This window comes from Notechis scutatus, chromosome 2 (genome assembly GCF_049901735.1).
Source record: "Notechis scutatus isolate UNSWTSFEM ecotype Mainland chromosome 2, rNotScu1.2, whole genome shotgun sequence".
NCBI classification, from domain to species: Eukaryota; Metazoa; Chordata; class Lepidosauria; order Squamata; family Elapidae; genus Notechis; species Notechis scutatus.
Genome location: NC_142010.1, coordinates 168,014,301 through 168,031,655, shown reverse-complemented (window position 1 = coordinate 168,031,655; position 17,355 = coordinate 168,014,301). Strand labels below are relative to the sequence as shown.

The 17,355-nt window shown below is 38.6% G+C and overlaps 1 protein-coding gene across 2 annotated transcripts in view; it reads left to right on the top strand.

Moving 5' to 3' along the window:
* FAM131B (family with sequence similarity 131 member B) overlaps window positions 1-17,355 on the top strand; it is a 56,012-nt gene that overhangs the window by 22,534 nt on the left and 16,123 nt on the right. For both annotated transcript variants that reach the window (XM_087957328.1, XM_087957327.1), the window contains exons 2-3: window positions 13,342-13,451; window positions 16,562-16,597. In XM_087957328.1, the coding sequence (XP_087813454.1) occupies window positions 13,398-13,451; window positions 16,562-16,597 (90 nt within the window). In that variant the 5' untranslated portion in view covers window positions 13,342-13,397. The remainder of the gene's footprint in view (window positions 1-13,341; window positions 13,452-16,561; window positions 16,598-17,355) is intronic.

The window sequence follows — 17,355 nt, the reverse complement described above, 5'->3', positions numbered from 1 at the left end:
TAGAGTGTGATTGATGGCACTCAGCCCGTGAATATGTTTCATTGGAGAATCTGATTTATGACACACCCAGGGGGGTGGGGGGAAACAGGGTCATAGGTGATAGTAAATTAGTGCCTCAGAGTTGGCTTCATACGGTTAATGCCAGACATGTTGCTCCTAATAAATTTTTTGGATTCTTTTGAAGCTTGGCTCAAGGTTCGTGATTTAGTTAGGGCAATTGTTGGAACCCTGACATACTGCTGGACTCAGTATGACTACATGGAGAAGTATTTAGTTGCAGGAATTTTCCCCATTGTAGCTTCCTGTCTACTGATTATTACCAACAGGAAACAGAACTTGTAATGTTATAATGTTGCATTGCATGTTAGAGTGACTTTCTCTGGATTTGTTTCATATTGACTACATTTCTACATGCCTATTTTATCAATATAGAGTCATTGCACATTGCTAAATGTCAAGGGATATGACTCTATTTAGACAAATAGAACTATCTATTCTGTTCTCTTCTGATATGTTTCTGGAATCTTGGCTGATCCCTCCTAGATGAAAAATTGCTCATTTCCTTCCAGAGAATTATCTATCAATTTGTTTATCATTATATCAATTTATTTATTTCAGTGCAGAATATTTTATTTTAGAAAATCCAAGAGCAAGAGAGTTATATGCAAGCTGCCAAATTAAATCTAGTACCTTTTTCTGTTAGGATTAAAGAATCATAGGGCTGGAAGGGACCTTTGAAGTCTTCTAGTCCAATCCAAGGTAATGACCTTATACCATCCTGAGCAAATGCCTGTCCAATCGTTGTTTTTTGAAAACCTTCACTGATGGAACACCCACAACTCAGGAAGTCAAGCTGTTCCACTGTTTAGTTGACAGTCAGTTCCTCAGAATTATTGTTTGTTGCTGCTGTTGTTACGAAGGGAAGAGTCTATTAATGACAAAGAAGACAGAGAGAAGGAGAGAGCAGTTATTATTTTATAAACCATAAGACAAATTATGGTTCCATGAAGTTAATCTCCTGCCTTTCTTTTTATAGAATATAATTTTATTAAGAGTCTTTTAAAAAAGAAATAACTCATAGTGATGTTTCTGAACCATTTTGTCTATTACCACAGAATAATTTATTTCTTCCATAAGGGTATAATGCAATATTGTAGGCATTGCTGAGTTAGAACTGCTTGCTAATTTTGCAGACAGATATACTTACTTGCAGATAGTTCTTGGTTAATAACTGGGACTGGAATTTCCATTGCTAAGCAAAATGCACTGTCACGTGACCACATAGCAACAGCAATCTTGGCAATCCCAGTTGCTATCATTGATTAAATCCCACCTGTTCGTTAGGTGAGGAACCACCCAATCCAAGCCATTCCTGGCTTGGTCCCGCCCACCCCACGTTTCAGGAGGGCAACACGCTAACTTCTTTTCAACTCCTCCTCCATCCGCCCCACCTCTGCCCTTCTGGCCACCCTTCACTCTGCCACCTCTGCTGCCCTGCACTCCAGTGCCTGCAGCTCCTTTCCAAATTACACACAGACTTTTTGTCAAGCTTGGGAAGGTTTGAAAGCTTCATGAGGCCACACTTGATTTGTACAAGGGTATCCATGGCTCAGGAAGAAGGGTTACTACAGCCAGCAGTTGCCCATGAAGGGCCAGGCTGGACACGCTTCAGGAAGCTGCTGGGGACAGCAGCCAGCAAGGCGGTAGAGTGCAGGATGGACCAAAGGACAAAGATGGGAAAGATGGGGGAGGAAGAGTGGAGGGAATTGAAGCACCCCTGTGATCATAAGTGGAAGTGGATATCCAAGTGGTATTGCAACGGCCATAACTTCCTTTCATTCAGTACCACCATAACTTTAAATGGTTCCTGTATTTTTGAAATGTTTTTAAAATCTAGTATGTAGCCACTATGGCTAGTGACTACATACTAGATTTTAAAGTAGCGTGTAGCCATTAGAGGTGACATGATAGCAGTGTTTCAATGTCTAAGGGGCTACCGCAAAGAAGAAAGGGGTCAACTTATTTTCCAAAGCACCTGAAGGCAGGACAAGAAGCAATCGATGGAAATTAATCAAGGAGTGAATCAGCCTAGAACTAAGGAGAACAGTCAATCACTGGAACAGCTTGCCTCCAGAAGTGGTGGATGCTCCAACACTGGTGGTTTTTAAGAAGAGATTGGACAATCATTTGTCTGACATGGTATGGGGTCTTCTGCTTGAGCAGGGTATTGGACTAGAACAGTAGTCGCCAACCAGTGGGCCGGGGACCACTGGTGGTCCACGAGAAAATTTTGGTGGTCCGCAGAGAAATGTCACCCCCAAAGCACCCCCCAAAGCAATTAATCCAGGCTGTGGGGGAACACAAGGCTTGCATCGCTTACATTGCGAACAACATGAGGTAGTGAGGGGAGGGGAGAAAGGGCGGAGGGGGGAACTTGCCCCATGCGCCTGGCCTGGCCAATGGGCTGCTGCTTTCTTTTTCTGCTTTTGGCTGCACACAAGGAAAGCAGCAAAAGTCTTTCTTTCTCTCCCCCAAACTCTGCAGAAATGAATCTTTGGGACCCTGCAAGGCATCTTGCTCCAAGAGACTGCGCTGGCGCGACAAGTCTCACAAAGACTCATTTCTGGTGGAGTTTGGGGGAGAGAAAGAAAGACTTCTGCTGCTGCTGCTGCTTTCCTTGCATGAAGCCAAAAGTCTCTCCCCCCCTCTCCCTGCAATCCCAAATAAAGAATGATCAGTCGGTAGGAAAACAGGGTGAGGGATTTTCCTGCAGACTTTTTGGGGGATTTTCCCAGGGTCTCTGGTCCGTAGGATTTAAAATTATGAGTTTAGTGGTCTCTAAGGTCCAAAAGGTTGGTGACCCCTGAACTAGAAGACCTCTAAGGTCCCTGCTAATTCTATTATTCTGCCACCCACATAGAGCACATATCAAATGTCACAGGGTTGGAGTAGTGTCCTTGGCATTTACTACCAACGATACAGGATCCCCCGAGTTGGAAATAAAAAGAAAGTCTAGGGCTGCCAGATCTAGGCTGCAAAAATCTAGGTGCCCATGAAATGGCAACAAAGAGATAAATAAAATATTATTTTTTTCTTGTCATCCCATGGTCTGCAGCACAATCTGGTAGCCTTGGGTGGCCATTTTCCACCTGACAAGAGATACTGCTGACAAGATTTCCTAAGGAAACTAAATGAATAAAAAGAACCAATCTTCTCAACTCCGTTTATAGTTCATCTTACTTCAAATATTTTATCTTAATCTTCTTTTATAATCTAAATTAGACATAAAGCAAACAAAAAAGGGATAGGGGATGAGAAGGAAAAGCTCTCAACATTAAAAATCCTTGTAAAAGCTGGTTCTGATGGAGAAATGGAGCCTATCAAAGCTTTTTGCTGAGCCAACGAAGTGGTCCTGTTTCCCGTCTTTTTCCTCACCTGGAGCCTTTTCCAGCTTGCTCCATTACTCTGCTTTTAACGACGATTTTCACCTATTACAAGTAGCAAATAAATGATAATCATCTTGCTTTACTTTCTTATTTCTCAATATAAAGTATAGGTAGCCCTCAGCTTATGACTAGTTGTTTAGTGACTGTTTGAAGTTACGATGGGCCTCCCCCAGAGCTATTTACCACCTGGTTTTGATGTTTCAATCCCCTTTCCCATCTGCAGTCTTGTAATTGCATTTTGGGCACTTGGCAACCAGCCCACATTTATAGCTGTTTGCAGTATCCCATGGTGTCTGGCGTGAAAGATCACATCCACATGTGGTTCCAGTTTATTGCTGATTATGCCTATGCATAGGAAACTTCTCAACTAGCAATTAGCACCTGCTTAGGTTGGACTTAGTTCGCTTGTGGCTATGTAGGGATTGTGGGCTGATCCCTCTTGACTCTGCCCCCAGGTTCTGGAAATGGCTTTTCCTACATCTCGTCACATTTTACATGAACCTGCCTTTACTTCCAATTTCTGGCAACAAAAGCCCATCAGCTAAATGAGTTTGTTTCACAGCGACTGCAAGAAAGATTGTAAAATCAGCTTTGATGCCCATTTTACTACCACCATTTACAACCGTAATACGGGCTCAATTATAGTCATAAATTGAGGACTATCTGTGCATTACTCACTCGCCCCAAATCCAGTTAATGATAGTGGATCCCTCTAAATAATTTAGCATCAATTTTGGAGGAGGGAATAGGATCTTGGATTATTCTGCAAATTTGAATGCCACTCAGTAGATTTTATAATTTTTACAATTTTGGCGGAGGTGGTATTCAGCAAGTTCTGACCAATTCTGGAGAACCGATAGCGGAAATTTTGAGTAGTTTGGAGAACCAGCAAATACCACCTCTGACTGGCCTCGTCCCCATCTATTTTCTGCCTCCTGAGTCACAGCTGATTAGCTGGGTCTTCTTTTGTTGCCCTGCACAGACCAATGGAGCTGGAAAGCAGGTTAGTGGGGTGGGGAGGAAATGGGGATTTTGTAGTAACCTTCTCCCAGGAGTGGGGAGGGAATGGAGATTTTACAGTATCCTTCCGCTGCCATGCCCACCAAGTCGCACCTACAGAGTCGGTAGTAAAAAAAAATTGAATCCCATCATTGAATTTTGGCATATAGAGGTTGGAAGTTATCCAGCAAATCTTAGAAAATAAGAAAACAAGGAACATAAATGCAAAATCCATAGCTGGGCAGTATTTATTATCGTAAAATCAAACACTACAAGAAGATGTGCAATATTGTAAGTCCTTCATACCTCTTCATTAAGCACCATGTAGATTGGAAAAGAAGAAGAAAAATGTGGTCACCAAATTTGAAATTTAGACTTAGACCGAAGGTTGAGGTTTTAATGAGAGAAGTGCTATGCTTTTAGCACTGCATTTTTAATATGAATAATGCAACAATATACAGTGCTTTTACAGCAAGACTGGGCTGTTCTTTTTCCTAGTATTTTTTTTTTGTATGTAGAAAATACTGGCTCTAACATTTACACAAGTCTGAATGCAGGTTGAAGAGACTCACCAGATTAAAAAGCAGTTTTTTGCAGAATATTTGATATTTTTATTTATATTTTATGCAGAATTGTTATGTATTGTTAGTTAGATATAAGTTTTAATGGTTATTTCAAATATTGTGAACATTCATACTATATTTTATAATAATTAATATATGTTATATTTTGATTTTACAATTTGATTGTTATATTAATTTTTTATATATATTTTATTGTTTTGTATTGTGCCTTATATGTGCATATAAAATTACTACTACAATTACAGGTGGTCCTCGATTTACAACAGTTCATTTAATGACCAAAGTTACAAGGACACCGATAAAAGTGACATGACCATTTTTCACACGTATGCCCATTGCGTAGCCCATGGTCACGTGATTTATATTCAGATGCTTGACAACTGATGATGGTTGCAGGGTCCTGGTGTCACATGATCACTTTTTGCAACCTTCTGACAAGCAAAGTCAATGGGGAAGCCAGATTCATCTAACAACCATGTTACTAATTTAACAGTGATTCAGTTAACACACGTGGCAAGAAAAATCATAAGATGGGGCAAAATTCACTCAACAAATTTGTCAATTAGCAACATAAATTTTGACTCAATTGTGGTCGTAAGTTGAGAAATATCTGTATAACTCTTAAAAACTAAATTCCATATGGCAATGAGGCTTTCAATAGCCTTCCTTGACAACATGTTGGGAAACGCCCAGCCAGGGAAAGGAGGAGAGGTCTAGCAGGAAATTAGCCTTGAATCATTGCAGAACTATAATAGATCACTCACTGCCCCACTAAGCAACTTGGATCCTTATCCATGTTCCCAAGGGAAGACAAGCCATCTGGGATTCCTGTATAAAGAGAATGGGCAGAGTCTGGAGCAAGATAGCAAGGGCTCAAGAGCCATACACAGTGCGTAATTGAACTTACAAGCATGAATACATTCAAAGGTTATGCTTTTGGGGTGGATATATGTATATCATCTTACTTCTCTTGTGCTGTTATGACATTAAAAAAACACTGTTAGTTTTGAGAGCAACTAATATATTGTGTGAAACAACAAACACCTTGCCCATTCTTACATACATCTGAGTGGCCTCCTACCTGCTACTTGAGACAGAATTACTTTCAGTTGGAAATCTTTCCACATAAAAGCACATATTGATGGTTAGGCCTGCCTGATGAAGAGAGTCTCATTATCTGATGACTTAAAAATCTCGCCCACACTCCTTATCCACCCAACAGTTCTGCCTGGGCTCAAAAAATAAATAAGAGACTTACCCAGCAGATAGAACTAAAGATCCTCAAACATTTGTTCCAGGGTTTTCAGCAACTAAAAGAAAGGACAGCATAGAAATCCGATTTGGTCTGCTGTGGACCCATTTAGCCCCAGCCCCCCCTGCTCAATTTGTAAATATATCTTACAAGATTGTTCTAAAGGTTACATTTAAATTACATGTATGAGTAAGTTAAGCATACAGTACAGATCTTGTCAGTATTAGGAATAAATGGAGCTAGAGGCAAATAATTCAAGAACTTTTCAAGTACAATATAAGTTCTTTAAAAAAAAACCTTTGATGGTTTGATGGTTTTCAATTGATCATACAACTTTTTAATACTAAACAAGTTTATCAGTTTAAAAAATTGAACGCCAGTGATATGCCTGAGGGCACGACTCCATCCAGGACTTGATACTAAGGATTGCAGCTTTTCCTGGAGAGGTGAACAGATGCAAACTCACCTTTTATTATCATACTACGCTCTGGTTTTATATTTTTTTGTTATCATTGGCAGCCTAATTGCATTAAAATGTCAGTCATGCTACTCGATTTCTATTTTCATATTCCTCCCAGCTTCACTAATGGCCAATTCACTTAATGAGTCAGAAGCTTTCTTGTAATTAGTAGTGTCTATGCACAGTGGCAGCTCGCAGTGCTTGCTTCTGTTCAGTAATTCATGACCAACTTGAAAATTATCTAAAGGATTGCTAACTGCTTTTTGTCCTACATGGAAAGAAAATTAAGCAAGCACATTTCAGTACTTGGGTTGGCAGGGTACCAGTGTGTTGTTGACTTTGAGCCTGCTGCTTGTTTAACTGCTGTTTTCACATTATTTTTAGTAGGTACACATTCTGAAGTCCTCTGCAGATGATTGAGTTCAGTGGTTAAATTTATGAACACTGATCATGGTGATCAATGAGATCTGGGCAAAGCAGTGTTGTACTTTTCTATAGCGCTTAGTTGTAGAGAAGCTTTCACTACAAGATGTCTGTGGTCTTGTTAAAACAAATGTTGCCTTTTCTGCAGTATGAATTGTCAAAAAAGAGAGAAAAGCCCGATGGTTTAATGACTGATTTCAAGCCAGATTCAAGGAAACCTTGTTTTAGCAGCAAATGACAGACATTTAAAAGTTGTGCGGTATCATGGTATCTATAGAGATTTCATGTTCTTGTCTTGATTATTCCCTAATGAATTCTGTCAAATGCTTGCTGCCACTGGATAATAAAGAGACAACTCATCATAACCTTGATCCCAGCTTATTGTACATGTGCTTTGCAAGAAACCATTTGTATAAATCCAGAATACAGTATTTATAGGTAAAAATGCCATGTAAATCTAAATGCTGTCACTAATTTGCTGAATTAAACCATACATTTTCCCTGGATATGGATTGTGACAGTGGAAAATATTACTGTGGTGAAGCACATATCTGATTGAAAAGTTCTTGCTTATGTAGGAAACTATTAACATACCTGAAAATCTGAATCAACATGTTGTGCAAATATATCAACTTTGCTGTTGCAAACCAAATCGGTATGTGCAAGAAAGACCAAGATATTAAATTACTTTTACAAGGTTTAAATTACTTTTACATATAGCTCTAGAGCATTTTCTTTTTTATACTTTCTAATGCAATTTCTGTTTATGGGCTTAAGATTCTGTGCATCCATCTGTTCATCCATCAGCAGAACCATTCTCTGAATAAATTTTATTATGGTGGGATATACCATGAGTTGCAGGGGAAAGTGGGGGGGACAATGTACCTCTGTGAGAAAGGCAGTCAGGTAGTCCACCCCTTCCCTCCTCCTTCCTGCTCATTTGGTGCGGGCTGCACCATGCTTTCTAATGCACACATAGAAGTACCCAAGGATTCAAACTTGAGGGAGAGTCCAATCAGACATTAACATAGAGCCATAAGCAATAACAGTTACCTTCTATAATCAATACTTGTAAAGGCATTGGCGAGATAGGAGATGCTGTTGAGGATCTGTACTTGTGCTTGTAAGTACTTAGATTTACATATATATAAAGAGATTTTTTTTTTAATTTGATATCACACCTATAAAATGTTTTCAGGATAGATTTGGTATGATTATATGATTTGTTATAAAATAAATTAAGTAAATTATAGTTATCTCGCAAAGTATGAATGAATAAAATTATAGTCAAATGATTGTTTAATAGTGATACTAGGGTATATAATTTCTGATTGATAATATGAGTTATTATGTAATGTAACTGTAACTGAGACTACGAAATGAATGCACAAAAACTGGTAAACCATCTGACACACTGTTTGTATATCTATGAAAGAAAGCTGGATGTTTTTATGTTTTGTTTGTTTTGTTTGTTTTTAAAAACTAATAAAATTGTTTTTTTTAAAAAAAAGATCTACATGGTAGCAAATAGGCCCAGTTTAGTTCCAATAAGATGGAGTGACTGTGTGGAAGCCTTCTGACGCCAAAGAAACTCCATCTTTAATTCTAGGCAGAGTTCAATTCCATGGATAGAATCAGTTTGTAATCTGGAGTCCTGAACAACTGCTCAAAAGCAGGCACAGCTAGTATGACTTTTGCACAGCTCCATCTTTTGAAGATGAATGTTCCTGGATCATGCACTCTTGCTCTCCATCATTCATGCCTTGATAATCTGTTAGTGAATTACTCTAATGTGATATACATGGGATTGCCCTTGAGAACCTGAATCTGGAAGCTTCAGTTGGTCCAGAACACAGTGGCTCAGGCAGTTATGACAGCCAGTCAATTTGTGTATGCAACACCACTGTTTCAAAAGCTGCCTGCTTACTAGCATGTTCCTAGATGCAATTCAAGGTCTGCTTATCATCCATGACTCAGGATTACTTATTCCCAGTAGTTCTGTCCATCCATTAAGATCTTGAAGCAATGGTTCACTCTGGGTCCTTTGCTGAGGGAGTGTCCTCTACAGGAAGCAGGGCCTTGTAATGAGCATAGTTTGTTGGGGGCAATATGCTGACTCTATAAATCATTTAGAGGGGGCTGTAAAGTTTAGTTTATTGTCATTGCACCTCGTACAACGAAATCAAACACCATCTTCAGTGCACATCATGACCATGACCATGAAAATAAACACAAACACACATCCTTCACCCTTCACACATTGAACCGGAAATTCCCAACACCACACCAACGCTGCACTATACAGCAGAATTCAAATGAGCTACTGCCCTGGGATAGAAACTGTTTTTCAGCCCATTTGTCCTTGTTTTTATTATTCTGTACCATCTGCTAGACGGTAATAGTTCAAAAAAAGGGTTCCCAGGTTTAGATGTATTTTTGAGAATGTTTTGAACTTTCTTAAGACAGCGGGAGCTATAAAGCTCTTCCAAAGAGGGAAGAGGGCAACCAATGATCCTCTTGGCAATGATGTTGTTGGCAAACCATACAGAGGTGCAGTAAGTTAAAATGCTCTCGATGGTGCAGCAGTAGAAGGTCACCAGCAGTTTTTCATTCAGTTGTTGTTTTCTGAGAAGTCTCAGGTAGTATAATCTCTGCTGGGCCCTTTTGACCAGGGCTGCAGTGTGAGCACCCCAGGTCAGGTCCTCTTTTATGGTGACACCCAGAAACTTAAAAGTGGCCACTTGCTCCACTCGGTTTCCATTGATAAGCAAGGGCTGGATGTCTGATCTGTTCCTTCTATAGTCCACTATAAGGTCCTTGGTCTTATTGGTGTCGAGAACCAAGTTATTGTCTCCACACCACGAAAGCACTGTGAAGCAATGTATAAGTCAAAGTGCTATAGCTATAGCTATGGCGGAAGATCTTGAAGGACAAAGGTAGATCTTCAGCCTAGATGATACATGAGACTTGAGCCCAGACCAAGAAAGTGATTTGTACAGCTCATACAGTCCACCACCCACTTGTAACAATTCACATGAAGGTAAAAGGAAAGGAGACACATCCAGACTTGCACATTTCTGTTACTATAGCTCTTCTAATAAAAGTAGCTTTATGACTATGGTTTGTGTTATAGAGCTGACAGGCCTTCTCTTTTTCTACCCCCTTGTCTGGAACAACAGTGCCCCCCCCCCAAAAAAAATCAAATTTGCTCAAACTGTAGCTGTTCAGGAATTGCCTTTGGGTCCCATCTAATTCTATAATAAACAGTCATCACTAGATGAACAATAATTTTATACTGCATAATATTTGGGCTGTGCTGATAAGAGTAAAGTATAAAATGGGGATTTGTATTTTGTAATTATTCTTTATAAATAGAGCTTCTGTGATAGATTCCACAATTTGTCTAGAAAAGAACTCCATTGAGGTCCTCCTCAAATAAAGATGTTTTTGTGCTTGAACAATAGGAGCTGTATAAGGAATTCAGGAAGGCTTGTTTTTCTCCCTAAAGTGATTATGGGGTTTATAATAAACACTACTAAATATTTTTAAATAGCCTGTAATATATTGCTATGCAGATGCTATTTCATCAAACTGTATATTGTAAAAGTAATAATTTACTGACATGCATAATCAAATGTAAATAGTCAGATTGGGCCAAAGAAAAGGTTGAGGGCTGCATACTGACTGTGTGCTGTTTTTCTTCGAGGCAGCATCGTAGTGGTCACATCACCGAAATGAAGTCTATGCATGGCTGCATGCAATCCCACCACATATATTTTATGACACAGAAATCGTTGTCTAAATGTCACTATAAAGTCAAATCACATAGAGCTAAGGAATTATTTTTAAAAAATCCAGAGATAATATTTGCTGCATCAGTTTTACAACACTCCTAGTAGCGACGATGGAAAACCTCAGAGCACTCCATTCACCAAAGATGGGTTTTCCCCTTTTTCACAATGGAATTTATTCTTTAGAGACTTCCATTGGAGAATGCATTGAAAGCTCAGTGAAAATGTAAAGAAGAATGAAAGCATAACCCTACATATCCAATTAAGCACAGCAAACAGTTCAGAGGATTAGAGTGTAATTGATTTCCCATGCAGGGCAAAGTATGTCACATATCTGCCCAACCCAATAACATCTAAACCAATATGCCTTTGAATTCATCCCTCATAATATTTATACTATTTATGAATGCATCTGTATATTAGGTAATATAAGCAGCCCAGTTCTAATGTGGAAATCTCACAAATCCAACTACCATTATATCATGGAAGAACACCATGGAAATTAACTATCTCAGACCTCCATGAAGAAAGGAAACAAAAATTGGCATAATGAATACACAAGTATAATTGTGACTACACTAAGGTGAATATGAGTTGTCGGGACTGAGGGGGCAATGTTGGTTTTCATGGGGCAAAACTAGCATGTCCCAGAAATTCATATATTCTGGATTTAACCGATTAGCTTATCTAGGCAGAGTGGGAGTGCTTGTATGTGCAAAGCCAGAGCCATATGGAACCACACTGCAGGCTTTCTTTTCTGCTTTGCTTAGACAAGCCAGCAACCTGGTGTTCTGCACTGTGAGCAGTGCCAATATACTTGCACAGACAAAACTGGAACCCCTGGCAGCTTGCTTGTCACGACAGAATTCAGACAGCAATCCAGCAATCCTTTCATCACATTTTCTTTTTCAATTCTGTAGATTCCTGTTCTCTTTTTATTATTGCTTCATTCCTTTCATTCAAGTTAGCTCTTTTGTGCTAGCGCCATTGAATGTCATGGCAACATTTTGCCATGAAGTACACACCATGTTATGAATTTATGTTTAATGGTACACTTCCTGGCAAATGCCAAACACTTTCAGATACATATTAAGTGCTTATAATTGAAACACTCTGTTGATTTGAGTCTGCTTTAAATTTTTCTCCGTCCATAGTTACAGCAAAATATTTAGCATTATCATCATTTTCAGACCACCATTATCCTGAAAAGTTGTTTAATGCATCACATGACATACATTTACTATTTAGGATCAGACTAAGAAAAGAAGCCAGTTTTGTAAGTTTTCTTAAGATGGCTTTGTTCAGTATTGATTAGGTGGCGTTCAAAATGAAATAGACCCATCCTGTTTTGCCTAGAACTGTTTCAGCTATCTAAAAAATGGGAGTGGGAGAGGAAGACACATTACTGCATGATCTAATGGTCTATATGTATTTCGATTATGGGGAATGGTTTGTGAATCAGGGAGGCTCTTGATTATGAAGAAAAGAATGACAAGTCCTGTTTAAATGTCTGTCTGTACAAATCCTATTTGAAATTAGTCTCCATATGGTATTTAAGGTTTATAGTGTAACTATTAATACATAATCTGTACCCAAATTTTCAACATCTATACCTCATATGTACATTATTGGATTAAGGTGAGCAAAGTTCTGTGACCAAGGGCCACATGTATAAGGATGGGTGGGAATGCAACACACATTTGGGTAGCACTGTTTTTTCCCAGGTGTTTGGGGGGTTTCTTTTTTCTTTTAGATTATGATCTGCTTTTTTTTTAGCTAGCAATATGATTTTCCATCTAAAAAGAGCAGGAAACTGGGCCATCAGTTTTCCGTTGTTATCCTCGGAAGGGATTCAAAGGGCTTCAGGAAGGCAATTAAGAATCACCACTCTTTAGATGATATTCATCCATCATAATTTATATTTGATATTAGTATTGAATTTGATTCTTTTGATGTTAGCCAAATGCCAGTTAGCATTTATTTATTAAACTTTTAATGTATTTTTCCATAATGAAAAAGTGTGCTAAGAGTCTGAAGTGACACCACATTTTCGTAAAGCTTGGCTGTAATGCTGTACTGAAATCCAGGGGTCTCTTCCCTCCGTTTCAGTGATTGATGAATCTTGCAATTTTCCTGGCATTCAACAATATTTCAGTCATTCACACTTCCATCCAATCTTCTAACATTTTTAAAAATGTCAGATCACAGTTTGATTCAATAGCATATTCTTTGAGGTGAGGGGGCATCCTAATGAAATCTGTGACTGTCTTCCTCAGAGATCCCTGCTTAAATTAACATTTGTATCAGCTGTGGGACATCCAAGGCCAAGGAAATTTTGGAATGTAATCAAAAGTAGGAACTCTGATTACTTTTTGTGTGGCTTCAGGAAATGAAGTGATTGCTGTGGACTGGAAAGGGCTAAAAGATGTGGACCAGATCAACATGGACAGCACCAGCTCACTCCATGGAAGCAGCATCCACAGACCGTCTACTGAGGTGAGCATTCATTCCACGTGATAGAGAAGAGACCACTCAAGGATCTTCAGCAAAGAGAAATCCCCAATCAAAACCACAAAAACAAGTATGTTCTAGGATGAAGATCCGGGATCTTTCAAACAGTCAAAGGGGGTGGGGGTGTTTTATTGTAGAGAATGATAGGGTTTTGTTTTTGTTTTTTTGAATTTTTATTTTAACTTGATATAGATTGGCAGAAAATAAAATAATTCTTTGGAATTTGAATCCAGTAAGATTCTAGAACTATTAGCTGTCAAAAACATTTTGGCAGTATTCCATGAAGTGCTTAGGATAGATCCTTATCTGTGAATTTTTTCTAATGAGTACTGGTGAGATAAAACCATTCATGTTCTCTATACAGTATCCTCTTGTATTCTTGTGATCATGCAGAGAATTTTCTCCTTTTGCTATAGAATCTCTATTCAGTTCAGGCCATTTAATGATTTGGTAGTAAGCCTTGTGCATCAGGTATGGCCAGCCCTGGTCTTCTAGAGGCCTCTGATAATTTGTTTCCTCCTGGCACTCAGCTAAGAACCAGACTGGATTGAGTATTGTTATGTTGGAGTAGAAGATGTGAATGCAGGAAGTGTCCTCTCTTTTTAATCACTGCCAACTAGTAAACAGCAGAATTTCAATGGGGAAAACAGCACACTATATGCTTTCCTTTCTGCTATAATCATGCAACTCTCCCCACAATACTTGGATGATTTACACAGATAAAAGCTGTTTCTAGGTCCAATCAATTGCAGGAGGGAAAACATAATTAGATCTCAGGGTACCTGAAGAGGTTCAGACTTCCCAAGCCCATGTACTGAAATTAGGGTTAAGGAAAAACATAGGAGTTGGTTCTTTGTGTATATGTGTTTTCATTATCCATCAGCACAGAGTAGATGGCTTCAGATGGATTACCCTTCTTGCATAACTTTGTTCGATTCTTTGATAATTGTATGTGGCCTACTTATCATGAAGTGAAATTTAATGAGCTTTTTGGAATAGATAAATGCTATTCAAGCATGTCATTTTAGTTTTTATGAAACTCCTGCAAACAGATGAGAGCATGTTGATATATGCTTACTTAGACTGTGATTTCTGAAATCTCTCTTAAGGGGATTTTGACTATTCAATGTGATAACCATTTGAATGGTAGGAGAATTGGCTCAGGTGGTTCCATTTTTCTCCATTGTTAAATTTTCTACTGGCATCTCATGGACCTCTGTTATAAAATAATTATTGGACTATGCAGAGCTTTGCCTTCATTCAGATTCAGTGGCCCAATAATTAAACCAAACTGGTCTTGTCTATTTTGACCACTACCTTCTCTTGATGCCAGACAGCAGTTTTCTTCAGTACAGTTACCAGAACCTCTTTTAATTTGAAATGTGCTGGGCAGAAGTTCTTAAGAGTAAAGTGTGACTTCACCCATTTTTCTTAAAGGACATGGACAGATTGTAATAAAAATATTTAATATTTAATCTTAGAATCATTATATAGACAAACATTGCCAAACAACTATGGAAAACTATGCTTGAAAGCAGGCTTAACAGCACATTTTATTGGTTAAATTTGCATGAAACCAGGTGTGGGATTCTACCGGTTTCTGTCCACTTCTGTAGAACCAGTAGCTCTGAAGACCAGCAGACATAGAATCAGTTCTATGTCTGCTGCTGTTTTGGCCTACCCGCCTACCCGGGCTCTTACCTAACCTTTATTTCCTGTGTTTTCAACCACAGCTGCTTTGCGTGACACAGCTGTGGTTGAAAAAGCAAGAAAAAAGTGCCCACGCGCAGCTCTGTTCATCTGTCCAGGCAGCTAGATGACGATGATATACACCAAAATCGGTAGTTACACTGGTCAGATCTCACCCCTGCATGAAACCCCCATGTTTTCACATGTATATACAAATGCAACTCTAGGTAAGGCTACGTTGCTTGAGACAAGATGCATATGGTGCTGGAAAAGGTTTTCTAAATGTTCAGGAATGTACCATATTCCTATATAGATGGCTTCAGATCCATCCAGGAAGCAAAGTGGACCTCCTATGATGAGTTAATGACATTGCTGGGTACTTTCCATCATACTAGTAAATCCAGCTTCCTCATGTTGCAGGTGTTACTCTTAAGACAATGGCAGACAGTGCTTACCCTTCAGTGCCATCAGCTAATTGTTGGAGGACTCAGAGGGATTTCTGAGGAAATGTGAAGCCATATCAACTAATGATCCTAAACTGTTTTCCTGCCAATATACAATCTCAGAAACAATATATGAGACAGTATCTAGGAAACTGAAAGGAAGAATTGAAGAGCTGAGTCAAGAGGAAGAAAAATTCAATTAGACAGAGAAGGATGAAAGAAAAGTATTTATATATAGATAAAGTAGAGCAAATATTGGGAGGAAAGCTTTTCTATAAGTAAAGCGCCACATCAAAAAAAATGGATGAGTAAGGAAAATAATAAAAGGAACGTAGCTTTCAGGAAGAGTATTTCATCTTGTCAGAACGAAGGGAAGATGAGCAAAAAAGAAAGCTAGAATGGAAGAAGTTAAAAAGGGGGAAAGTGAAGATATTTTATTATAGTCATAATTTCCCCCCTTCTGTTCAGTTGTGTCTAATTCTTGGGGACTTCCTGGACAAGTGCCTGCAATTTTCTTGGCACAATTCTTTGCCATTACCTCCTTCCTACGGCTGAGAGAATGTGATTGGCCCAAGGTCATCCAGCTAGTTTTATGCCGAAGCTTTAGGCAGTTTTATAAATCTATACCTACTTAATCATCTACTGCTGCTATAAATAAGTTTTCAACTCATTGTTTAAATGAACATCTGATAGTATCTTTGATGTTCAGTGCCATGGCAGCTTCGATCCTGGAATAATTATATTTTCTCACCACTTCTCAGTTTGCTTTTCCCTCTCCCCAATCTTTATTTATTGTACACTTGCAGCCATAGCTACTATCAAGAACAGTCTCCCAAAACATGCATCCTGGTCACTGAAATACTTAGTAGAGGAAGCAATAAAATCAACTGCTACAAGAAAGGAAGGTGGTATGGAGAGAGTTTGGGTGTGTTACTAATGCTTTGTCTTCTTCTTCTTATATAGCAAACACGGACAGATTTCTCCTGGGATGGCATTAATGTGAGTACATCCAGCACTCCAGTTGAGTCAGTCTGTCTATGTGAGAGTCTTGAGTGGGTCTTGGTGACCAGTGGTGGGTCTTGAGGTGACCATTAGGGACCCATCTTGTTTCTAAATTCTGGGTCATACCATAGATTGAGCATTTTCCTGCTTCTAGTCCAATTGATACTTTATCCAGAAAAACAAATAATTGATCTGAATGGCAGCTCAGCACACTGAAGATGTGTGTGTTTCAAGGTCAAATTCCAATTATCTAAACATTTTTTCCACAATCCCACAACAGACCCCCCTCAGCAGCAGAAAATCTGATCTGTGAGTGGGTGGCTATTCAAAACCTGCTCTTAAAGTAGAAGGATATTTAAATAACTACTTGCTGGCTGTTTTGAATATGTCTGCCTGGACTCAAGGACAGGCTTTAATTTATATTGCAAACATTTTTATAAGATATTATCACTATCATTTACAATCCAAAAACATCTATTTTAATGACTCCTTTATTTTCATTCTGGTTTTTTTTTTTCATAGCATTTTAAAATAATGCAGATTTTATCCAAATTATCCAGACTCTCCTAGTTTTGTAAACCATGTGTATAAATGTATACATAAATGTGAACTCATACAATTCAGTAAAAACAGGACATAAAAATCACCTTTCAATCTGTTCATTAAAGAGTGCAAATGCCATTAAAGAAGTTATGTCCTGTAGTTTTCATCAACAAAAAAATTAAATATCCAGAAAAGAAAACTCATCTACATTA